The following is a 26383-nucleotide window of genomic DNA, read 5'->3' on the forward strand; positions in this document are numbered from 1 at the left end:
GTACCACTGATAGTGGAGAAATCTGTATATCAACAAGACAGACATGTTTTGAGTGGAATCAACACAACTGAGACATTGCATAGAAATATATCTACCTACCACTCTAATGAGGTATTTTCTGGTTTACAGACCACTTACAAGGACACGCAGCAACAGAATAAGCTGATGGACTTCTCTGCAAAAGACAGCCTAAATACAACTAATTGTTCAAGTAATTACATTGAACCAAAAGATGGGGAGCCCATAAACTTCACAAATATTAAAGCAAAGAAAGAAATATTTCAAAGAGGACAAACTAGAGAGCAGTTAAAAAAGAAAACATTAGTGGGTGTTGTTGACCTAACATTGGATCTTAAAAACAATACTGCAATTGTCAGCGATCAAGATACAACAGATCTTTCACCATCTTGTGTTGCTTGTCCATTTCAAAGCAGTATGAACTATCAGCAGCAATGTATACCTGCTGCCACTACAAAGGAGGTCAGTGATTATACTACATTTTCTCAAACTCAGAAGTCATCACAATATAGGGAATACTTAACTGATGAACAGATCACCACCCAACCTGGAATACATTGCAGATGGCAGTCAATAGCAGGTTTAAACTCTGGACCTGTGAATACTTCAATTTCATCATTTGTCCCTCTTCAAAGGAATATCCAGTCTCCTCAGCCTCCCCAGACTGTGAAAGACAGTGAATCTACTAGATTGTCACCAAACAGTATATACCAACACAAAACAAGTGTAAATGTTGAATCCAAAAAGCCCGATCAGTTGTCTCCAAACAAACCTCAGCTGCAAACGCAGCATTCAGTTCCACAACAACAATACCAACATCCCGGTATGGAAATTGACTGGACTTCACCCATTGCTAGTTCTCAGCCAAGGCCTGTAACGGTCCAAAGACAAGAAACAAGTATTCAGCATGACATGATCTCAAGACCCAAAATTATTATGAAGCAGGCTACTATGGGAAGCTATGGGAGCATTCAGGAAAGCCTATCAGAGTGTGGAACAGTGACAAGTACTGAAGAGTCATTGTCTGTTTTCTCTATCCAGCAAGCATATGGTGGATACCAAACTGTTCATACCCCACTGTCTTTGAATGCTCGGTCTGTTTCATGTATTCAGCAAGCACATGACAAACAGAGAACCGATCCATCTCTGCAGTCTGTGCACAGCAGATCAACTGACGATTATGTAAAAGAACCGGTACAATTTCCAATACAACCCAATCTAAGCCAAAGCCATGTCACCACCCAGCAATATCAGACACCAACTATACCTTTAAGTACAGGGGCTTCAATTCAGTGTGTATCAGAAGTTAGCACACTCATTTCACAACCCACTACACAATATGACCTAGTGCCTGTAAAACAGGTAAAGAGTAGTTCTCTGAATAAGGGCCTTGGAGCTGAATTGCAAGGACTAGAAATAACTATGACACAAGCAGAATCAAACTCGGTGAAGGGTTTGATTTCACTGTTTAGTGGTTCGGGTTCACAGCCTTCTGTTTGTACAAAACCAGTTGCTGTTAAGTCCCAACAAACTGAGATTGTGTCTTCTCCTGGGGACCAGAAGGTGCAAGTTACTCCAACACAAATGACTACTGATAGCTCTGTTACAGTTAATGTTGAAGAGGCAATTACCACTGTAATCCCTGTTAAAATGCAGGAGAAAATTGCTGTAAACCCACCCATTCCTGTTGTCTCAAGTTATCTTCCTTGCACTCCTGCACTTGTTAGTGAACAAGGTGACTCGTCTACAAAATTGTTCAATAAAGATTATGATGAGTCAGAAAGTATTTATGATTCGCTGACTACACTGGATAAATCCTTCACTGAATCAAGACCAGTGTCAAAAGCAGATAAACCAACTGGTGTCTTGTCATCTGAATTATCCAAAGACCAATCTGAAACCATGAATCAATCCCCCTCAATAATATCACCTTTGAAGTCTGTTTCTCAAGATTATCAGCAACTGAAGGCAACATTAAATGAAATCCCAGCAGGTCAAACATCAGGGACATCTCTTTCTGAAATGTCACCATCTAAACCACCAGATAACATGCCACCCAAAGAAAGTCTAAGTATTGATGGTTCAGCAGAACTTTCACAAATATCGTTAGAGATTACAGCAAAAGTAATTAGCACAGAGGCTTCTGCTATCACAAATAAAATGGCTGCATATGAATCAGACATGTCACTGCAGCAAAATTCAGAGGAGACCAAACAAACTATATCCACAGACTCCTCCAATGTCAACACTGAATTTGGAGCGATTTCTTCTTTAGCTAACATATCACAGGAAAATGGTAGCCAGCGAAAGTCAATTTACGTCAGCATTTGTTCAGAAGTACCTTCTATTGGTACAGAAACTGAGCGAGATGAGACAAAACATTATGTTCGACTGCCCCATATTTTTGTCTCAGCAGCAAGTTCACCAGAAGATGAGACAAATGAGCATGAGTTGATTGAGAGTAGCACACCTAAACCCCCAGAGGTCAGTGTTTCAAAATATACCCCTCCCATTGCAGTGACCCTACAAGATTGTAAGGATCCTTTACCTGATGATATTGTTGCACAGTCTGATACATATAAGGATGCTCGGTATAAAGAAACCAGTAGCACAGAGGGATTGATCGAATCAGAGCAAGTCAACACCTACTCAACAGAGATGACACTGACTAAAGTACGTTGTACGCATGCAGATGAACAAAACTCTCAGCACATTCTGATCAAGGAAAGCTCACCTATAGAAGCTACATTTTCAAAAATTCAAGTGAAATCAGAGACTACTGAGACTTATGAGCCACCCCTTGAACCAAGTGACAAACAATCAATTGCTTCAAACACAGAAAGTGTTTCTGTGAAAGTATTTAAGCCTCTCAGTGACCCAGCCTGTCAGGCTGAAAACACATCAGTAGTAATACCAACAAAAGAGCCTGAAAAACTGCTACCCCAAAAGGATGAAAGCACATCTTTAGGTCTGGTATTGTCTGAAGAAATTCAGAGTCTGGACAGTTTGACAGTTAAAGAGGTGTCCTCAACTTCAGATGTAAAATTACCTGAAGGTATTCAGCAATGTCATGGCAAAACTCAAAGGGACTTCACCTTATCTACCCCTGAGCCCAATGATGTCAACCCCCCCACAGAGGAAATCCCAGTCTCCAAGGTTGATCAGACTGAGTCTGAACAGACTCATGAACAACCAGGTAAAGGATTATTTTCTATGTTTAGTGGCTCCACTGCAACTCCACAGCAGACTTCCCCCCAAACTGGATTATCACTACTTGGTGACATTCTTCCTGGCACATCAACCAAAGACACTCCTGGGACAGGGTTGCTCTCACTATTTGGGGGGTCAACTACAACATCTTCACCTGGATCCAAAGACATACCCCGTCTGTCAACCCCACAAGAGCCCCAGGGAAAAGGCTTTTTCTCTTTGTTAGGTGCTACCAATAGTCAGCCAGCATCTGTCCAAAGAAGTCCATTGATTGGAAAAGTTAGACCTAGTGGTCCTCCACCCAAAGAAACCCCAGGAAAAGGCCTGCTATCCATGTTTGGTGCATCTGCACCTCAACAACCACCCAGTCCCAGAGGTCCTCCTGAGGGTAGTGCCACACAAAAAGGAACTTCCACTGGATCTTGGTTTGGCAATCTTGGTGCCCAACCACAAACTGGACCAAGAGTCCGCCCACCTGGACAAACAGCTATACCACCTGGAAACAGCAGTTCAGAGACCTCAGGAAAAGGATTTTTCTCAATCTTTGGTGGGCAAAACCAGAAAACATCAGAATCACATCCTGCAGTTTCTAAAACATCTGAATCAGAGGGTGTTTTCCAAGTTCCCTCTATGTTTTCGCTTGGTGGGAGTTCTGATGGTAACAAATCTAAAACAGGGTTTGGTCGATTTGGAATGTCTTTCTTAGAGGAAACCAAATCAGAGCCAGACATAATTGTTCCTGCCAAGGAGATGATTGTCTCAGAACAAGTGAAACCTCCAGACACCAAACATTTTTTAGAAGCAAAGGATGAAAATATTAAGACCTTAAGAAATGTACCCTCTGATCCTCTTCCTACATCATCAGTTAAGACTGAACTTCAAGTAGAACAAAATGTTCAAGATTCAACCTTGGTCATCAATAAAAGTGCCACTACAAATTCAGTTTCCCTGTCAGAGCCACATCTAGATGTGGACATAATAGCTACATTGCAACAAAACCTTTCTTGTGATGAAAATAACTCAGAGAGTTTGGAACCTCATATCTTGGACACACCAAATGTGACAGGAAATAAACCAGAGGCTGAGACATGCATAGATCAACAAGTTGTTGCCTCGCTTCTAAGTGAGGCACAGTCGGACAAAAAGGAATATGAGGAAACGAAAGATGCAGTGGATGTTGAAATTAAGAGCACAAGTCATGAAACTGACGCAAGTATCAAAAGCACATCAGAAAAAAATGACACAATGCAAATGCCAGAATGTGTTATAGAATGTATTGACAAAATCACAAGCTCTGATATGGTGGGAGTGGAACACCTGGAAGCTGTTGTTGATGGGGATCGAATTAGTTTAGGGTTAGAAAAACAAACTCAGGACCTACTAAAAGTTACTGAAGAAGAGATAACCTCAGTTGCAGAAATTGAAAAATCGACTGAGGACTGTTTGGAAGCTGGACATGAAGAACAAACTGCAGTCGCAGAAGTAGAAATAATAACTAATGAAACATTCAAAGACATTGGTGAGGAACAAGTGGCTGTTGTAGTTTTGGAAAAAGATGAGGAGGAGGCTTTGAAAGTTGCTGGTAAAGAACCAACAGCAGTTGTAGAAACGGAAACATTAACTGAGGACACTTCGGAAGTTGCAGGTAAAGAACAAACACCAAATGTAGATGTACAACCAGCTGTTGTGGATGTGAAACAATCTTCCAAAGTGGTGACTGTAGCAGCAGTAGATATAAGAGAGACGCCAGCAGAAAGTACACTCAGCACAGATTCTGCAGTTACAGAATCAGAAAAATCTACTGAAGGAGACTTGGAGGTCACATCTGATGGGATTCTAAAAGAACCAATTGAGGCAAAATTAGAGAGTGGAGAAGCTAGTACAGAACCTGTATGTGGATTAAAGAAAACCTTCAGAAGTAATACTTCTGCTGCAGTGGTCTCATCAACAATTGAAGAAAAAACAGTTAGTACTAGCTCATTAACACCTATTGGTCCTTTACCACAGCAACAGCCCAGGGCGGGCATCGCCAGGCCACCTGGCCCTCCAGGACAAAGAATGGGAGGGCCGCAAATGGGATTCCCAAGAACTGCAGGACCAAGAATGTCTGGTCCAAGGCAGCCAGGACCACAGAAGCCCCCTGAAACGGCTTCATTTGGTGGCTTTATGTCTATGTTTTCTGCCCCAAATGCACCAAGTAAAACACCAACTGTCGGTGGATTTTTTTCAAGTTCACCTGGCTCACTTTTTGGATCATCACCTGCTCCTTGTCAGCCACAACGACAACGACAACAACAACAACAGAAGAGCTCATTTTTTGGCCTTCCAAGTAGCATTGCTACAGAATCCTTGACCAGTGACCTATTTGGTATATTCAAAGGTCCTGAGACAACAAAATCTGAGGAACAGTCTGGCACAGAGTCTTCACAAAATGATTCTAATACAAATTTGACTGGTTCTGAGAACACTGAAAAGACAAATACAGGCTCTGAGGACACAGAAAAGACAATTACAGACAGGACGTCATCTGGGGATGGACATGCTGAAACAACAGAGGACTCTGCGATTTCTGAAAAAGGGTTAGTGGAGGAAGCAGAACAAAATAACAAAATGGAGGCAGACGAAAGTTCTTTCACTAAATCTACAATGAAAACTACTTTCCCTCCGAAAGATACAGCAGATGATGAGAATTATGAGCACCCAGGTACTTCAGTGGCTGAACAAGCTGCACCTGAAACCAAAGGCATATTTGAAATCCCAAGTTTCACTGCCCCTACGTTTGGCTTTATGTCTGTTGCTACTGAAGGACCATCAGCTATTGGATCCCTTTTCTCCACCACATCTCCAGCTAATGCTATAAAGACGCCACAACCACAACCACAACAGATAGATGGTGGGGTCTTTTCTGGTTTTAAAACTTTTTCAGCTGGTATTTTTCAGGATGAAAAGTCAACTGGAAAGGAAGAAACATTATCTGCATCCTCTGTTTTTGGCATGAAACTTAGCTCAATGTTTGGGAACTCTGACTCTCAAAAACCTGAATCCACCACAGCCGAACCTCAATCTAAAAGTCCGAAACCTACAGATGAACTTAATGAGCCAGAACCTTCCCCAGGCTTTGGAGAAACGGAAAGTGCAGAAGCTAGTGATACAGAGGGACTGACAGAAACTTCAAAAACAGGAAGCTGTGACACCTTAGCACAGTCACCGCAGTCTGGCCTCCCATCTCACTCAGTCTCTCCGACAGAAAGTTTGAATAAACTTGAGTCAATGATTACCCCATGTGAGTTAGATAAGGGTCAAGTAAACACACCTGATGCCATGCATGCAGATTTGGGAACAGATCAACCAAAGGATCTATTGACAAAGAAAGCTGTGAAAAGGCTAGTACAGTTTATATTACGAATTGCATTGTTCATTTTTCAGTCTACTGTAGATAAATGTTTAGCCCCTGTCCTGCTCTTCCTTTCCTATTCTTTCCCATTTACAAAAATATATTTTCAATTTCCCACCCTACAATTTTCAAATTTGAGTCATATTTGTTGATCTTGACATTTTTTGATTTCTTTCAACATAATGAATTTCTGTTTAGGATATACTATATATCTACTCAAAGTCAATACAATTCAATACTAACCAATTAATGATAATCTGACATGTGATATGTGTATTGTACTTAAAATATGCATGTACCATTTCAATAATACCTTTCCTGACAATAATGGAATCACAATGAATGAAGAAACCAATGGTCTTTACTTATTAGCTTTTTGCTGGTCAGGCAGTTATAATGTTTCTCCTTTCACTGTCCTATGCAGTTTTTTAAATTATGTCCATGCCTGTAGTTTGTTCACATGAATCATACTCTGAAAGATTTATGATGGTGTTGCAGTGCACACCATGGAGGCAGAATGGACACTGAAATAAAAGGAACAGTGAGAAGCAATTTGGCCTACACCCAAGACAAAGTGAATTATGCCAGTTAAAGCATAGAGGCACTTTCAGTTATGAGTCAAAATCATCCAGCAGTCACACAGTTATGTCCGTTTGAGTCAGAGCGGCAAGAGTTTTTAACCTTTTAGTTGAAATGTTATTAAGAGATAAGACTCATGAGTATTGTACATTTATTATTTCAGTGATCCTCTAAATGTACTATAGTAAAGTACAGTATAGTGTTGTACCTCCAGTCACACTTAGACTTTCAGAGAGATCCTCCAAAGTTGTGAAAATTTGTAATAGCTGATCTCATTCCCAATAACACATTCAAATTGCAGCATCACCACAGATCTCAGAGAAGGCTATGGACCTCCCAGTTCTGATGCCAGCCCTGTCATGGCATGGCATTATTGTTATGGAAACCTGAATTCAGCTTCATTTTTTCAGCTTTCCCTCCTGAACCCTATTAGTTTTCCTTCATTCTTCCTTTTTTAATGCGATGTGATGTGATTTCCTTTTACCCTTATTTCAGGCCAACCAAAGCATTTTGAGCTTGACCCTTAATAGGTGCCACTTATATGAAAAATGTATATTTCGTTATTGGCATCACAGATTGACATCTACTAAATGAGTGATGTTTTTTCTGAATTTTATCAACAACATTTTGACTGTCAGCATTTTAAATTAAAACGACAACATGTTTGCAGTTTTACACACGCAATATCATGAAGTTGGGGAAAATTCACGTCTCCCCAGTGGCACAATCCTTAAGTCACCTTCTTCACTCTGTATTTGGCCAACCAAAACGTTTTGGGCACAACCTGTGGGGGGAGCCAAAATAGGAAAAAAAACAAAAACAAAAACAAAAAAACCGTTAAAACCTGGAAGACATAATCTCACCAAATGTGGTGAACATAATCTGGTGGAAAGTAATAACCAAAATCTGATAATTTCTGTTCCAAATCACCATGATATTCTAAATAACAATATCTCTGTTCTACAGTCCACCAGACAGTAGTCACTTGGATTCATCGGGAAACCTCAGCCAAGTCAGCTCCCAGCTCAGTTCAAATCTTGAAAATCGCCAATATCCAGAGTCCTGCCAACCCAGTGACCCTCGTCCACGTCTCCATAGTCAGCCATCGAACTCAAAGGAGGAAGAAGAGGAAGAGGAAAAGGTTGAGAAAGAGCTGTATGCACTACCAGAGCTTGGTTCCAACAAAGACTTAAAGAACTCAGTTATTCTTCCCATACCCAACTTGGACAACCAGGATAGCAAGAGTCACACTAAAATCTGGTATGTAATGTGGGTTTGCATAATAAAGTCAAAAATACATTTTTAGCATAGAGCTGATTATGTTAGCTAAATTTTTCATTCCAACAAACGGGTCTCCAACCAGGAGATGGCGTTCTACCTGGTAAGTCAAGGAGCTCTAAGGAATCTAAGGAAAAAAAGGTTGTAGACCCCTGTAGTAAGGCTTTATGTCCTTATTGCAGCACTAGTAATATCTAATGGTTGTTTGGGCCTCTTGTGGTACTGGGTGAAAAGAGGTAGTTGGTAACAAATGTGACAGAGTAGTTATAAGTCTCTTTATTTATTTAAAGACTTAAACTTTGGGAGAAAAATACAACTGAGCTGACCTATCCGATTTACCAGATTCTTTGATTTTTATACCAATAATTTCTGTCTTCTTCATGTGTCCTTTTGAGATTATTCATTTCTTCCTCTGTCTCAGTTTCTTTGAAGGTGCCATACCACCTTGCGCTCCATCTAAAGTTCGCTGGCTGAAAGCATACAACAAAGTGAGGGTACAACAACTTGAGGTAGGAAAACCCACTCTCTGTACTCTCTACATCTCCCCTCTTTGTCTGTTTCTTTTTTACACAATTAAACACACACAGACACACACACATTATATATATTCTACAGTAAAACACATGCATATTATTACAGTGTATTTATTTAGCGTGGAAGTTCAGTCCATGGGAGCACAGGAATTTCTAAACAGAAAGATCTCATACATAGATATAGACATGCACATTAACATTGCTGTCTCTTTCTTTCTCTCTCTTCTTCATGTAATCATTCCCTCCAGGAAATTGCGATTGCAATAATTAACGCATATTTAAGCAATCTCTGCAGTATTATCCATAAATATGAGCTTGCAATTTTGCAAAATGCCTTCAATTTTATCCACCAAAAAACCCTCCTCAACAGAAGTACTGTTACGGCATAAAGTACCCTTTCCAAACAAAACTCATCTCATTGACAAAAATGACTCCTTATTTACAACCAGCACAGCTCTGCTCCCTCTCCTCATCAGCGAAGCCAACTGACCGGAAAAAACAGAACAAGCAGAAAACAAGGGAATTGACGGGGTTTGTGAAAAATGTGGTCTTATCAGAATTCTGTACGTATGTTAAATTAGTTTTATAAACACTTGGAGTTGTGACAGACTGCGCTTTGTTTTTCTGCATAGAGTGGGCCTATGCATTAAATTGATATTATAGCCACATTTCCCAAAAAGTTGGGACGCTGTGTAAAATGTAAATAAAAGTACAATACAATAATTTACAAATCATGTAAACCCATATTTAATTGCAAATCGACCAAAGACAACATATCAAATGTTGAAACCGAGAACTCTTGTTGTTTTATGAAAAATATGTGCTTATTTTGAATTTGATGCCAGCAACACATCTCTAAAAAGTTGGGACAGGGCATGTTTATCACTGTTTTGCATCACCTCTTCTTTTTACAACACTCTGTAAACGTTTGGCAACTGAGGAGACTAGTTGCTGGAGTTTTGAAAGTGAAATGTTGTTCCATTCTCGCCAGTCATAGGATTTCAGCTGCTCAATGGTTCAGGGTCTCCTTTGTCATATTTTTCATTTCATGATGCGGCAGATTTCTTATATTGGTGACAGGTCTAGACTGCACGCCAACCAGTTGACTACCTGGACTATTTTACCACACACTCATGCTGTTGTAATACTTGCAGAATGCAGTTTGGCATTGTTTTGCTGACATAAACAAGGCCTTCCCTGAAACAGATGTTGTCTGGATGGCAGCCCATGTTGCTCCAAAACCTGTATGTGTTGTTCAGCATTAATGGTGCCTTCCCAGATGTGCAAGCTACCCATGCCATGTGCACTTATGCATCCCTGTACCATCACATGTGCTGGCTTTTCAACTGAGCGTTGATAACAACCTGGGTCATCCCTCTCCTCTTTAGCCTGGAGGAGCAGCATCCATAATTTCCAAAAGGAAGTTAAAATTTGATTCATCAGACCAGAGCACAATTTTCCACTTCACCTTAGTCTATTTTAAATGAGCTCAGGTCCAGAGAATCATGTATACACTGTGTATGGTTTGTTCTTTGCATGGTAGAGTTTTAACCAGCATTTGCGGAGGCAGCAATAAACTGTGTTCACAGACAATGGTTTTCAGAAGTGTTTCTTAGCGCGGAAAATGTTTTCCACGACAGATTTGTCTGTTTTTGATGCAGTGCCACCTGAGGGCCAGAAGATCAGTCATCCAGTATTGATTTTCTTCCTTATCCCTCGTGTACAAAGAATTCTCCAGATTCTCAGAATATTTTTATCTCCTGATACTGTAGATGCCCCAAATTCAGTTTTATGTTAATGAACATTATTCTCAGAATGTTTCACTATTTTCCCATGCAGTCTTTCACAGTGATGAACCTCTCCATGGCGTCACTGCTGAGAGACTCTGCCACTCTTTTTATACCCAATTATGTTACTGATCTGTTTCCAATTAACCTAATTAGTTGTGAGATGTTCACGAGGTGGGTATTTTTTTAGCTCAACACAACTTTTCCAGTGTTTTGTTGACCTTTTTCCAACTTTTTTGAGGTGTTGCTTGCATCAAATTCAAAATAACCATACTGGGGTCGTAATTAAACAGTCTAAAGGTTGTTTTTTGTACAGCAGATATGGCATTTGTATTCTCTACTGCAGTCAAAAAATGAATATGACTGAGTAAACAAAAAAAGATTATAACTAAACTATTTTTGTGATGTGCCGCATGATTGTTATCAAAGGAAGTGATTACATATTACTCTTAATCAGGTAGTTGTTAAACCAAATTTTGTTCTTCGATTTGCTATTTTTTCTAATCCCAGCAGTTTTATCGCAAAAAACTCACTTAAAACTCTGCATATTACATCGCAATTCTTGAGAAAATCTGCTGCAAAATCAAGCATTTTTGATCACAACAATCACAAAAAAATTCTGTAACTCCTGGTGGGATTGTGTAATGATACCTTGAGTGCCCCTTTTCTCCTATGGGTTGGTTGAGTTTCTAGTCATGCCACAGAAAGTTGCACTGATTTTGTGCTGTTTAAGGATTTCCGCTTTGGTCTGGAAAACCCCTTTTCAATATGGGCCCCTTCAGATCTCGCTATCACTCTGCTCTTATGAAAATTTGTATATTCCGAGATATGCCCCTGCGTGTTAAAATGGTTTATCAAATTATGGCACGCATGCTTTAAAGGCTGACTGTGATGTTAGTGTTTGTCTAAGTACTAATGTTACTGTATATGTGGGTATCTGTGTTGTTGGTTTTTTCCTTTTCTTTTGTTTTTTTTCATTACAGTGTCATTTTGAATCTCATTGTGTGGACAAAGAACAAATTATTGTTTTGTATTGAAACAATTTAAGCCCGCTACCTCCCCACACTTTGCTTTTGCTTTCTAACAGACCCTAGGTGGCTGATTTTGTTTTTCAGTTTCGGTCATGTGATTACAAAAAAAAAAAATCAATGGATGGAGAAAACAAATATATTTTAAAAACTGTACCAATGACAAAAGCATAGCTTGTAAAATATCTCAGAAATAAGTACCAGGAAAAAAATTAAATAAAATAACGACACAAACAACTAAGAAATGATAGACATTGAAACATAATAATAATAATAATAATAAATCCCATTACATGTGTATCTCTGTGTGCAAGTTTATAAATGCAATTGTGGGAGTCTCATCTTAAAATTGCACACTGCCGTTTTGCACTCATCGGAAATAATCGTGAAATTTGAATGCATCAATGACCAAAAAAATCTACCACCTTTGATTACTTTATTGCATTATCAAACAGAAGTGTTTTTTAATGGAAAAATGTCCAACAAGTGCTGCACTGGACCGTTTCGGTAAAGAGGGAGCTAAGTAAAAAAAAAAAAAAAACGTTCTGTGATCTTTCGTTTTTCATTCTATGGTCATAAAATCAACAGCATACTTCAAACTGTGACCTTTGAAATCTGTGCATAGTTGGCAAAAGTTATCAGTCACTCATGATAAGCAATCATTAGGATAGCTGACTTCCCCAGACTTCCAGCAGCCTTTCCATCCATCCATCCATCCATCCATCCATCCATCCATCCATCCATCCATCCATCCATCCATCCATCCATCCATCCTTCCTTCCTTCCTTCCTTCCTTCCTTCCTTCCTTCCTTATCCTTCCTTCCTTCCTTTCTTCCTTATCTTTGAGTGACTAATCCTGGTTATTATCATACGGTCAGCTTTACTTTTTTTTACTACACTTTTAATTAGCCGTTTGAACAGGTAGAAACACATTTTTTTTATGCAGGATAATTAATAATCAGTGTGCCTTTTCTCCATGCGTGGGTGTCAATCATTACAAGGCTGTGTAATGTTACCTGTTCTAAGATGAATGAAATAAGAAAAGCATAACTGTCTTTGCTGTTGATGTTTAGAAGGAGGAGGATAGCTCCTAGTTTGCCACTGGCCAGCAATTTTCCCCTTAAGGACGAAAATAGTCCTTTTCTCACAAGGGCAACTGCTGTATCATGGCAACAATGTCATATTTCTATGGAAACCTTACATTTGCTTATCATTAAGGTGTCATTGCTGCAGTTGGTGTTAAGTGTGTGTGGTTGTTTTGGAAATGTACATACCCTAGTCCCTATAACATGCTCAAAGTTAAGCTTTTTCTGCTCCTTGTTGAGTACACACTGTCTTGTAAAATGTTCTTATACTGTGATTGCTTTACTTTTTCCAAATATTTGGGCTCTAAATGTTTTTGTTGTGTGGCACATATCATCAGTGGCTCCACAGTAATGCAAGAAGTGAAACCTAGAAAAGAATGTTTACATCTAATTTAATCTGGACACATTTTTTGTTTTTTTTGTGCAGTGAAATTTGACTGATCATACAGTCCTCTGAACACTTTTCAGTACTGAGTGACTTTCAGTTAAAATGCCTTAGCTCAAGGGAATACAACTAAAAGGAAGGTGATATAATTCTAATGAGCATGTGCTCTTCAATTTTTGAAGTGAAAAAGCTAGTAAATAGTGATATACCCTCTCTGCGAGGTTGAAGAAAACTGAGACACTACAACAACAGGAATAAAAAAAGAACAAAAAGCTTTATTAAAAAAAACTGTTTAAAATTATATTGAGATATCCATCAGCCGACAGCTGATAAAAATTTTTTTAAAAAAATAGGAACTTAGTTTGGTAACAACAGATTGTTCTTTTGAAGCTCTAATTCTAAATTCAAGACTTCTAGCGTGCCAGCTGAGTTCATTTTAATGAAATTTCAAATTTGTTCACTATGAATTCAGTTCTGGACAGTTTAGATTTTCAATATCCAAACCTTTTAAAGACATGGTAGAATCTAGTTTAAAAAATATTGAAAAGACAATTAAATTCTCTCTTGTTCTCACTAAAGAAATCATCAAATTATCACAAACCACTGCATACCACAATGTGAGACGATTGTACATTGTACATGTACATATGTTTACATGACAGGATTTTTAGCTTATTCTGGCAAAATAATATTCATGTGTATAGACAGTATTGATGCAACATTCTCAAGAGCAAATTATCTACAAGATACCAAATGATTATAATATTTTTCTTGTTTTGAAAATGAATAATATTTAAATGTTATAAAATTAGAGAACACGTGGTGCTGTGAATTTTTTATCATCTGTTTTTGATACAAAAATTATTGAAGAGGTCGGTTAAGAGTGATTTTGCGTTTTAAAGCATTGTATTTTACACCAGGGTATTTTCAAATCAGTAGTGTGATTACACTGGTCTGATTCAGTGGATTGGTAAATGTGATACACATTCCCTTTACTGTTTGGTTTGTTTTTGGACAGAAAAACAGAAAACAGAAAACACACTCTCTCACCATAAATTAAATGACTTTGTTTGTGACCATACCAACACTACTTCCTCCACCACTGTATTTATATCAGCCCAAATGAATTGTACCAAGGGGTGCAACAAAGAATGTGATTTAGTCAGACAAAATAACGCCTACTTGTGAAGATGTGATGTGTATGTTCATCCTTTTCCAAATCAGTCTAAAAAAATGAATTATCTATAGACAAAATTGTGCGTTCTCTTGCAATACTTTTGTGTTACCTCACAATACTTTTCTTCTTCCATTCACGCTAAGCCATATGTCTGTTTGCAATTAGCTGCTAGCTAGCTAAAATACTTTTCCAGTTAAGGGAAATACTCTGCAGATAATCCAGGAAGGATTGGTTTTGGACACTTTGTGATGCATTTAGTACTCATTCATTTTAAAAGGCCAATCTTTAACAGTATAACAATATCCAGCTTGCAACGCTGAAGTTAGCGTCTAATTCACAACTTCTGATTTAGCACTTCCTGAGGAAAGTTAAGGGAAACCTAACTTGCAGTTCTGTATGATTGAGTCTCCTTTTCTTTGCACCTCTTAATGCTGTAAAAGTGTCTTTTTTGTGACATTTCAGCCTCAACTCTGTCTGGAGCGCATTTTCAAATTTGTGAAACCTTTATTCTAACTTGAAGAAATCTGAGGCAGTCAAGAGGGCGATCATATACAAGTAAAAGCCTGTAATAACTCATGGCTATTCAATCACAAAGAACACCAATGCATTTAAGCCATAAAGGCCTTTATCAGGGAAAGTACAATATAGTTAGCTTTGGGCTGTTCCTTAAGAGAAGGAGAGGGCACAGTGCAAACGCAGCACAATTCCTGGCGCATTGATAATTTGGTGTGGCACAACAGGCTTTTTTTTCGTGCTTGTGCTGATTTGCAATTTCTGTAGACTAAGGGGATCCCTGCAGTGCTGAGATGGGTTGGAACAGCACAACAGGGGTTGTCATTGAAGATGCCTTCGTGTAGTGCAATTTTCTTGTCAGTTTTGAATTTGTGCCTGCGCCTCCGCTAGCTCAGTCTGCATCTAAGATTTTTTTAATGCAAATTTCTGATTCAGTTGATCATGTGAAAATTTAAGCTGATTCTTCTCTATTGATTTGAATGTAAATCAGGTAGTTGGCGTCCGTCATGATGCATGGCCAATTTTAACCATAGAATATAAAATGCAGCTCAGGTTGACTACAAATGAATTGCATTTAAAACACACATAAAGGGGTAACAATTCAAGCCTTCTCATTTACTCATCTGGTTTAGCAATCTAGACAGGTGTGCAAGACAATGGATTATACAACAACTAGTCCGTCCCAGCGATCTGATTGGTCAACTGAACATTTGGAACGTGCTCAAACCACCATTAAGCACACCCTGCTCATCACTATAAATGTCACTCCACCTTCTCAATGGGAATATATAATTGCAATTGAATTTCATATAATAGCTAATATAATGTTGTTTTTACTTGCTTTAGGCCTACTAATTGTGACCTATTTGGCAAAATCTGGTCTCTTTTGGTCCTTTTTTGTCGCTCCAAGCACCCGTACCGTAACACAATAGATACTCGCGCTCTCCTAGCGGCGGCTAGCTTGATATGTCTAACACATGACACGGTGTTAAAATCTTAAAAATACATTACTCCATCGATATCTTTTTTCAGCAGATATCTTACAATGAGATTCAGGTAGCTCAGCACTTTAGTGTTTCTATGTGCTGTATTTATGTGCTCTAGAAAGCAATCAAATGGACTAGATCTCATCTCTGTTACTAGGCCGTTGCTAAGGGCCAGAGTATTTCCTGGAGTGGAAAACATTACGTACATTACATTCGCTTCTACTGACGCAACTGATCGTTTTCCAGTTGTTAGTCATACCTCATGTGTTGCCATGGCAACAGAGCTCCTGCTAACAAAAAGTTTCATATTTTGAAAGTGAATTGCCTCACAATATGAACACATTTAAATTACATATTTTATTTAGATGGTAGCTTGTTATATAATCACAATATTACAAAGCAAGCGCCTCTGCCCTGATCGCATCACTGCTGTGCCAATAATCACGTTAAAGCACACCTTATCGTGTAATATTGCTTAAGTGTGACATTGTGTCACTGACGCACAAAAGTTTAGGGCAATTTACTCATGGCAGCTTTGGTCATTTATTTGACGATTGAAAAATTAAATAGGCACACTTAAAACATAGATAGGTAGACAGATAGATAGGTAGACAGATAGATAGATAGACAGATAGATAGATAGATAGATAGATAGATAGATAGATAGATAGATAGATAGATAGATAGATAGATAGATAGATAGATAGATAGATAGATAGATAGATAGATAGATAGATAGATAGATAGATAGATAGATAGATACTTTATTAATCCCCAAGGGGAAATATTTTCGCTACAGCAGCATTTATAGATACAGGAAAGAAATAAAATAACAGTAAAAAATATTAAATATAAAAATGCACAGTATATACAATAAAATAGAACAAAATAAAATAGAATAATTAAATTAAAACTAACTAAACAATAGTGCAAAGTTTTTTTAATTTTATTTAAACAACCAAGAAAAACAGACAACATCGTTATTGTTGTGTGATGGATTTTGCCAGAGGTGAGTTATTGTATAGTCTGATTGTGGTCGGCAGGAATGATCTCCTGTATCTGTCCTTGTGACAGCAGAGCTGGAGGAGTCTTTTGGAGAAAGTGCTCCGCTGTCCCTGCAGCAGGTGGTGGAGAGGGTGGACAGGATTATCCAATATGGATAATAGTTTGTTCAGCGTCCTCCTCTCCACCACCTTTTCCAGGCTGTCCAGTTTACAGCCAATGATGGAGTCGGCCTTCTTAACCAGCTTGTTAAGTCTGTTGGTGTCACCGGCTCCAATGCTGCTCCCCTAGCAGGTCACAGTGAAGTACAAAGCACTGGCCACAACAGATGGTAGAACATCTCCAACATCTTGCTGCACACATTGAAGGATCAGTTTCCTCAAGAAAAAGAGTCGACTCATCACCTTCTTGTAGACAGCGTTGATGTTGGTCTTCCAGTTCAGTCTGTTGTCGATGGAGACACCCAGGTACTTGTACTCCTCCACCATGTCCACCTCCTCTCCCAGAACTCTCAGCGGTTGTGGAGCCGTCGTCTTCCTCCTGAAGTCGACCACCATCTCTCTGGTCTTGGCCACGTTCAGGAGCAGGTGATTTCTTCCCGCCCACTCCACAAAGTCCTCCACTACTGTCCTGTACTTGTCCTCCCGTCCATCCCTTATACACCCAACCACTGCAGAGTCATCAGAGAACTTCTGCAGATGGCAGGACTCTGAGTTGTACTGGAAGTCAGTGGTGTATAAGGTGAACAGGAAGGAGACAGAACAGTTCCCTGAGGAGCTCCAGTACCACTGACCACCGTATCAGACAGCACACTGCCCAGACGGACAAACTGTGGTCTGCCTGTCAGGTAGTCAGTGATCCAGGAGACGGTGGACGTGTCCACCCCCACCACCCGTAGCTTCTCACTCAGCAGCAGTGGTTGGATGGTGTTGAATGCACTGGAGAAATCAAAGAAAGTGATTCTCACAGAGTCACCTGTTCCATCCAGGTGAGACTGAGCTCGTTGCAGCAGGTAGATGAGGGCGTCGTCCACTCCCACATGAGGCTGGTATGCAAATTGCAGAGGGTCCAGAGAAGATTTCACCACATTGTTGCAGTGTGTGTTTTTAACACAATAATATCAGTGACGTTTGGAGCACATTGCTTTTTTATCAGTGTTGTTATACATTAATTGCATGTGCTGATTTAGGTGTGTGTAATTTACTTTTGCTAACTACTCAACAACCTGATGATTATCAACTCTGATTTTTTTTTAGATAAGTATTATCTGTTCACTTTGTCATCTGATTAATCTGAGTATTTGGTGTCTACAAGATGTAGATTTATTGTCTTTTATCATGAAACGCTTCCTACACTGCTCCTCATTATAGAGCAATTAAAGAGCAATTTGTACATAAACCTAGAAAAACATGATCAAAAAGCTCAAATCTAATTTACTCTTACTCTCTGCAACAATTTGATTTAAGTCATTTTTCAATTTCCCTATTTGTACTTAAACTTGGCTTTGTGTCCTGTACTGAACACTGGAGTTAGGGACTGAGAGCATAAAGAAAGAGACCTGAGAAGAACAAAAAGAAATAGGAATAAGAGAAGAAGAAAAGAATAGATAGATAACGAGATAACTGGAGGGTAGGATTGGTTTGTATATGTTGGTAACAACAACTGTTCAGATTACTAATGACACTGCCCCTCTGAGATCTGAGTCGTAACATTGCTGCGTGATATTGGCTTTAAGTCACCACGGGAATAAGGCCTGTGGCCAACGGGTGTGTGTGTGTGTGTGTGTGTGTGTGTGTGTGTGTGTGTGTGTGTGTGTGTGTGTGTGTGTGTGTGTGTGTGTGTGTGTGTGTGTGTGTGTGTGTGTGTGTGTGTGTGTGTGTGTTTCTTACAGGGATTGCTGGGGTCCTCATTTATGCTGTCCGGGATGCTGGTGTTAAATCAGATGTTTGTCCACTTGCACCTGCCGAGCTGACAATATTTCTATCACAGTGGGAGAAACAGACTTTAAATACAGGGGTACACCTCTTCACACACTCTCTCTCTCTCTCTCTCTCTCTCTCTCTCTCTCTCTCTCTCTCTCTCTCTCTCTCTCACACACACAAATCACATCACTCGTCTTAAAAAAAATTACAGGGTGTAACCAGTAGAGGGGTAAGAGCATAAAAATCAAAATCAAAAGTAAAACTTATACCTACCTGGTTATAATGTGTGTGTAAAAGAATAAAATCCTCTCTAAACTAAAAATAAGGACAATTCTCTCATCTGAGACGACACTACTTAAATGCCCCAGGGGGCAAAGTTGATTCCATTCATTGATGACAGCAACATGTCTCCAAAAATTAGGACAGGACCAACAAAAACTGGAAGCTGGTTATCAGCATACAATTCAAAATCCAGCATCTGTGATGGCGTGTGGGTTCATTCATGCACATGGCATGGATAGCTTTCACATCAGGGAAAGCAACATTTTTGCTAAAAAAAAATATAGGTTTCTAAGCAATATATGCTGCTATCCAGACATCTTTTTTTTTTAGAAAAGGTCTTGTTTATTTCAGCAAGAATTCTGCGCCTATTACTAAAGTGAGGACATTCCTAAAAATGAAAATTCTTCACACAACCCAAGCTGACTTTGAAAGTTTGCAACATGATTTTCATACCATCAAGAATTTAATGATATTCAATGGCTAAAACTCTTGAATAGCACTACTATTCTTAAATATAGTTTAAATATAGGTTTGACTTAAACATTACTTAAATCAGTGGTTCTTAACCTTATTGGAGGTACTGAACCCTGCGAGCTTCATCAGTGCATTCACCGAACCCTTCGTAATTGGAAAAATAAAATATGATTTCTTCAAAACATAGGTATATATTTTATTAGTGCACAAAATGAACCATGCATCAGTTGCACACAAAATCACTGTGTGCAAAGAACCAAACCAACAAAACATGAATTTCACACAAAAACATAACTCAATGAATGATTTGCGATCAGGTACGCAACTTCGTATGATGCTGTGAGGATCGGTTTGTCGACAAACAAAACATGAATTTCACACAAAAACATAACTCAGTGAATATTTACTGCAAATCAATGTGACTTTTGCTGTTGCCTTTCAGATACAAGTTCAGAAATGCGCAGCTTCACCTTGGCAAGTGCCACTCTCATATCATTTTCACAGCAAAGTCTGTTCCTTTTCTTAGATTTCATGTCCACCATCCTCAAAAAGGATTGCTCACAAAGATACGTTGTAACCAAGATGAGAATGAACTCAGAATCTTCGAAGCAATCTGCGTGACAATGTTGGTGCTCTCGCAAAAACAGGGCTAATTCCACACGCATGGCAAAAACCCGATTCAGCACCTTTAACCTTCGGATAACCACCGAACGTTAGAATGGTACAGAAGCACCTCGAATTCAGAGCCCATTTCCTGACAGAGCTCTTTGAAGATGCGGTGCTTCATAGCACTATTTCGCACGTAGTTCACACATTCAACTACGATTTTTAGTACTTCTGCCAGTTTTGGAGGCAAGGTTTTTGTTGCCAACGCATGCCTGTGCAGAACACAGTGTGTAATAATGATGTGTGGTACATCGGATTTCACCAGTGCTCCAAAACCAGAGTGTCGTCCCAGCATGGCTGGAGGCCAAGGCAGTCGATGTGAAGAAACTCGTGGATGACTTCTTCAGAGACAACCATATTCCACGAAAGATTGTTGTTGTAAGAGGCTTACAAAATAAAAAATCTTCCTTTATCTCGTCGTCTTTCATATAGCGCACGAATACAACAAGCTGGCTGAGATTGGAAACGTCGGTGGTCTCGAGTTGGAGGCTGAATTTTGCTGGGCTTGAAATCAGATCTGCAACTACTTGAGCCAAGATGTCATTGCTCATGTCGTCTATTCTGCTGCTGATCGTGTCATTTGAAAGAGGAATTTGGGATAACTTATCTTCAGCAGCTTTTCCCAGCATGATATTCGCCATCTTCAACGCAGCTGGTTTCACAAATGTTTCACCAATGGTGTGTGGTTTGCCCTGCTTTGCGATCAGGTACGCAACTTCGTACGATGCTTGAGGATCGGTTTGTCGATGGGTACGAAGCCGAGAACAGGCAGAGTAGCCTTTTCATCGAATCTGGCTCTCTTCACCTTGAATTCAGTGAGCGTTGTGTTCTTGTATTTCCCAACATGCAGCTTTAGGAAGTGTTCCTTTAGTTGACAGCTGACAAAAACAGCCGACATTGCTAGTGTGTACCGGGCTATACTGTGTGTCTTACTGCGGTCAAGTGAGCCGTCAGCTGCTGATACTCGGTCAAGTGAGCTGCCGCTTGAAAATGTATGTGGGTAATTCGCAGCATTCGCGCCTGAAAGGGGGCGGGGCTTATCTCCGTGCCTTATCTCCCTAAAAACAGTACCGTTTCCTTCATCCACCATTGAACTAACCACTAGTTCTGTTTTATACTTGTTGTGTCTGGGTTCATAATATTATCCGTAGTCGCACAAATGCATCTGAATGACGGCCGCTTCCATCGTCATTCGCACTGCCCGACGGAAATTCGCGTCATTCGCAACCATTCGCGTCTGTGCATTGACTTTACATGTAAACTACCTCACAGTGTGTCTGCCGAGTGGTTCGGCAGACACACACCGCTATCAAGTGAGCCGCCACTTTAAAAATTAATGACCGTCTATTCCTTAAGGTGTATAGTCTACATAGTCTGGGGTGGTTGGGTACGAAGGAACAAAGAGAAGGGTAGAGTGTCTGAAAGAAAAGAGAGAGTGAGCACAAAAAATGTTGCAAGTCTGTTGGCTGTGCAACAAACTGAGATCGGTGGAGCTAATGGGAGTAGGAGAAGGGTGGTTTGATCAGGAGATGAGAGAGAGAGACAGAGAAACAGTGTTGTGGTACAGGCTATCACAGTGAAAGAGATTTCTGGGAAGCAAGTCAGTGAGCGCTGTGATCAAGAAGGACGGAAGCAGCTATAAATACAGGGAAAGTGACTGAAAGTGATTCGCCCATCATGATAAAAGCGAAGGAGAACCGGGCAGCTTTTCATCTTACTTAATCATGTTTAATTCAGAAATATTTTAAGATATATTGTGGAGCTGAGTGGATTGCCAGACAAAGGGATTCATTTGTTTTCGCAACTTGGATATTTTAAAAAATTAAGGAAAGAGCTGAAATCTATTTGTTTATGTTCACTGGGGATTGTAGAGGCTCTGTTGAAGGGTGCTTGGAATACGCTGCCAAACTTTCCTCTGATTTGTTATATACTACATCAGCTCTTCTTTCTACATAAGGTAGGTATTTAGTGTTTATTTTAGAATGAATAACAAAATGCATGACAAAGATAATTGAAATATATGTTTTAAGTAAACTGTTAAGCTAAAGATAAAGGCATTTGGGGAATTTTAAATGGTTCAATTTGATAAAAAGCAGAATATTATCAGGGAATATTGTTCAAGCGAAAAACTTAAATGCCTTAATCGTATTGTGTCACATCTGAATTTGATGTGTGATATAAAGTGCCAGAGTAATTGCTTACCAGAGAAAAACACATTTCCTCTTCACATTGCAATGTCAGGCCAGAATAATTAAGAATAAGGCTACTGAAAATAAATTAAGTAATTGTGCACTGCCCACCAAACTATCATTTTATCCCATTTACAGAGTGAGCATTTTTGTGCATACCATACAATATGTCTGCCTCTGTTTCCCTGCCCATGCCAATATGGCTTGGCATTGAGCTTGCATACAATATTTAAGCAGGAGAAAAAAGAAGTTCCAGCTCTGTGCTGCCTCTCCTCAACAGCTCACAGCATTGGTATAGAAGTTGTGATCAGACACTTATTTTATGTTGAAGTTTTGAGCGTGTGGAAATTTTGGAGCTCCTGGGTGTCTCCAAACATCTCTCTGAAAGAGTAAATATAGAACCGATGTATAAAATGCAAATAAAAACAGAATGTGATATTTGTAAATCTTGGAAATCCATATTTAATTTAGAATAGGCCAAAGACAACATATCAAATGTTGAAAGAGGGACATTTTATTGTTTTAAGAAATATATATTTTTTATTAGTTATTAGTAATTTAGTGAGAGCACATTTTGAATGTTTTGTTTATTGCAATTGAAATAAAACATCAAAACAGTGGAAAACTTTATACAAAATCAATCCAGAATCCAGAAGTAGTTGATTTAAACCAAAGTGTAATTGATTCTGCAATAAGTCGCACAAATAACCTTCCTTTTACATAAACTACTGTTGGAACTCTTATGCTGTTGAGTCGACAAGCTTACACTTTTATCAAAGAACCAAATGTGTTCATACACAGTTGCTCATCTTTTGGACTCAAACTCCTTTATTGTCATTGAACAGGGTAGAACGAAATTGAAAAAACCCAACCGTCAGTGCAACACAAGGGAAATATCAAAAATAGATGCAATATAAAAATACAAATACAACATAAAAGATTAAAAAGATAAAAAGACGTGCCTGTTTGTCCAACCCAGATGTATGCAGGTGGTGCAGTTGTTAAATAGTATGTACAGGACTGCATACATTGCAGTATTTGCATGGAAGGAGCCAAAACCGATCGTAAACAGAATTTATATACATATGGATATGTACATGGAAATTGTGAGGTAGAAATGTAACAAGGACGATATGCATATGAATGTCTACGTGAGTACATAATCAGTTTAAAATGTGCATGTGCTGTGCAAACAGGTTAAAAATACATTATCAATGGAAATACATTTACACTTTGTCTGGTGCATGGAAGAATGGCTTCTAGTGCACGTTTAGTTCACATATGGCTGTGGTGTAGAAAGTGTTTTTTAGTCTGTTTGTCCATGATCTGATAGAGCAGACTGGATCCAGGGTGTGATGGATCCTTCAGGATGTTGGCTGCTCTGCTGAGGCAGCGAGTGCTGGATAAGTCCTCCAAGGTGGGCAGTGAAGCAGTCGATGATCTTCTGAGCTGCGTTTATGACACTGAAGATTCATCTTTTACGCAGCTGAGTAGCTGGCATACCACGTGGTAATGCAGTACGGTGCAGCGGTAGAAGGACAACAGCAGCTTCTCTTACAGGTGTTTTTTCCTGAGAATCCTTAGCAGGTGGAGTCGCTGCTGTGCCTTCTTTACTGCTGTGGTGGTGTTGTTGGTCCAGCGGAGATCTTCAAAAATGGTCGTGCCCAGGAAGCTGAAGTCAGAGAGCCTTTCCACACAGTCCCATGAAGGAAAAGTGGATTCAGGTCAACCTTTTTTTTTCCTGAAGTCTATAATGATTTTTTTTTTTTTTTTGGTGGAGTTCAGGATGAGGTTATTGCTGTGCACCCTTATATCAGTCTTTGGACTTTATTGCCGTAGGCTGTTTCTGCTCATGCTGAGATTAGTCCAATCACATTTGTGTCGTCTGCAAACTTTATGATGGTGTTGGAAGGAAGTCATGGGTGTATAGGGAGTAGAGGATGTGGCTCAACAAACAGCCTTGTGAGGAGCCGGTGCTGAGTGTGATGATGGGAAAGAAGTGACAGACCAGTCTGACAGTGTGGGGGCAGTTTGTCAGGAAAATCTTAATTCAGGTGCAGATGGAGAGAGAGAGTCCTAAATTTGGTGGCCAGTCTGCTCGGGATAATGGTGTTGGAGGCAGAGCTAAAGTCTATCAAGAGCATCCTCACATAGCTCCCCTGGTTTTCCAGGTCGGTGAGTGTAGCATGGAGAGCAGTGACGATGCCATCCTCAGTATACCTGTTAGCTCTGTAAACAAACTGGTGTGGGTCGATGGATGGGAGGCTGGCTTTGATGTACTGCTGACCAGCTTCTTGAAGCACTTCACGATGACCGGTGTGAGAGCGACTGGACAGTAGTCGTTCACATCGCTAATAAAAAAAAAATTGATAGTGTATTACTTCAGACAGGGTGGGATGATGGAATTGGACAGTGATTGATTGAAGATCTTTGTGGAGACTCCGGAGAGCTGGTCTGTGAATTCCTTCAGAAACCTTCTTGTCACAACATCACAGCTGGCAGCTTTCATAAGGTTCACCACACCTCACCTTACGCTCCTGCACAGTGAGGAAGGAGATGCTAACATGATGAGTCAGTTATGAATGGTTATTCGATTTTTGGTATGGTGTGGACATTTTTTTAAATACTAATCAGAGAAGTGACATAATATAAGGGCAAGAAGAGGAAATGTGTTGAGAAAAACATGTTTGTGTTCTGTAGGACAAGCTTATTTGTTCCAGTGTTATTTACACAATATTTTAGTGTATTTCAAACTTTAAAAAGTTGACGAATGAGATCTGACCAGGATATTACTTCCTATCTGATGATTGCTCAGAGGTTTATTTTCATTAAAGAAGGAATGTAATTCCTCAAATATCTTCTGCTTTTCCCCAGTATTCAATTGATTTGGATGTTACAGTAATTTTAGTGTTTACATGTATTTTTCTTTTTTGTCTTCCCATTTTAGTCATGGGCCACATGAAATTGAGTGGCTGGGCTGAATAAGCTGTCAAAAAGCTATAATGATGAACTATGATATTACAAGCCTTTTGACTGTATTTCCCAGTGACGGTGTGCGGAGCAAAATGAGAACAGTCTGCTCTTTTTAGAAGATGTTTTCCAGGAATCTCTTCAATGGACAACATGGAGCAGGTGTTGCCCCTAAAGGTGGCACAAAGTCAAAAGTAAATCCATCCAAAAAGAGGGCTCCAAATCCCAGGGTAGCACTGGTTATTCGAGGAAAAATACATCGTCTATTGCAAGGTTCCGGAGACCAGCATGTCCCAGATTCCCATAATTATTATTCAGGTATTGAAGAAGAAAAGGAGGGGGTAACACATGAGGGTGGAAAGGAGCACAGAAGTGTATATCCAAAGGTTAGCCCAAGAGCTGAGTCCTACCCTCCAAAGGTCTCTTACAGTAAAGGATATGGAGTAGCGCTGGGTCCACCATGTGTAGGAGAGGTGGAGTTGAACAGAGAGGGATGTATCAGAATACCCTGCACTTTGCAGCATAAAACCTCCCGACCTTCAGCAAATTGGACACAAATATCCTTTGAAGGTGTTCAGAAAACACCTGAGCAAATACCACCACCACTGCGCAGTTCAATAAGTAAAGACATGAATGGTACAAAATTCGCATCAGCAGCTAGAAGGGATTTCACTTCACCTCATATTCCGCCAAAGAGACTATATTCAACTGGTCATTGTATGGATTACACTTTCAATAGAGCTACCCCACATACAGTGCTGGAAGAGGACGAGGATAAAGAGGTGTCAAGTGCCATAATCGAGCACATCCTAAAAGAGCTGAGGGGGATCAACAAGATCCAGGAGGAAATCTCTGACCTAAGAGATTACCTGACCTCGGTTCGGGGGTCAGTTGAGGAAGTATCC

At 39.6% G+C, this 26383-nt stretch overlaps 1 protein-coding gene across 1 annotated transcript in view; it reads left to right on the top strand.

Annotated features, from left to right (window-relative positions):
• The window catches only part of LOC138625234 (protein unc-13 homolog B-like), a 140951-nt gene that overhangs the window by 52025 nt on the left and 62543 nt on the right, over positions 1–26383 (top strand). Inside the window, exons 10-11 of the mRNA XM_069706015.1 lie at positions 8168–8461; positions 8901–8988. Of these exons, the coding sequence (XP_069562116.1) occupies positions 8168–8461; positions 8901–8988 (382 nt within the window). The remainder of the gene's footprint in view (positions 1–8167; positions 8462–8900; positions 8989–26383) is intronic.

The sequence above is a fragment of the Brachyistius frenatus genome, unplaced genomic scaffold (genome assembly GCF_029030835.1).
Source record: "Brachyistius frenatus isolate BFR_SWC_R1_liver_20210118 unplaced genomic scaffold, ASM2903083v1 Contig_60, whole genome shotgun sequence".
NCBI lineage: Eukaryota > Metazoa > Chordata > Actinopteri > Embiotocidae > Brachyistius > Brachyistius frenatus.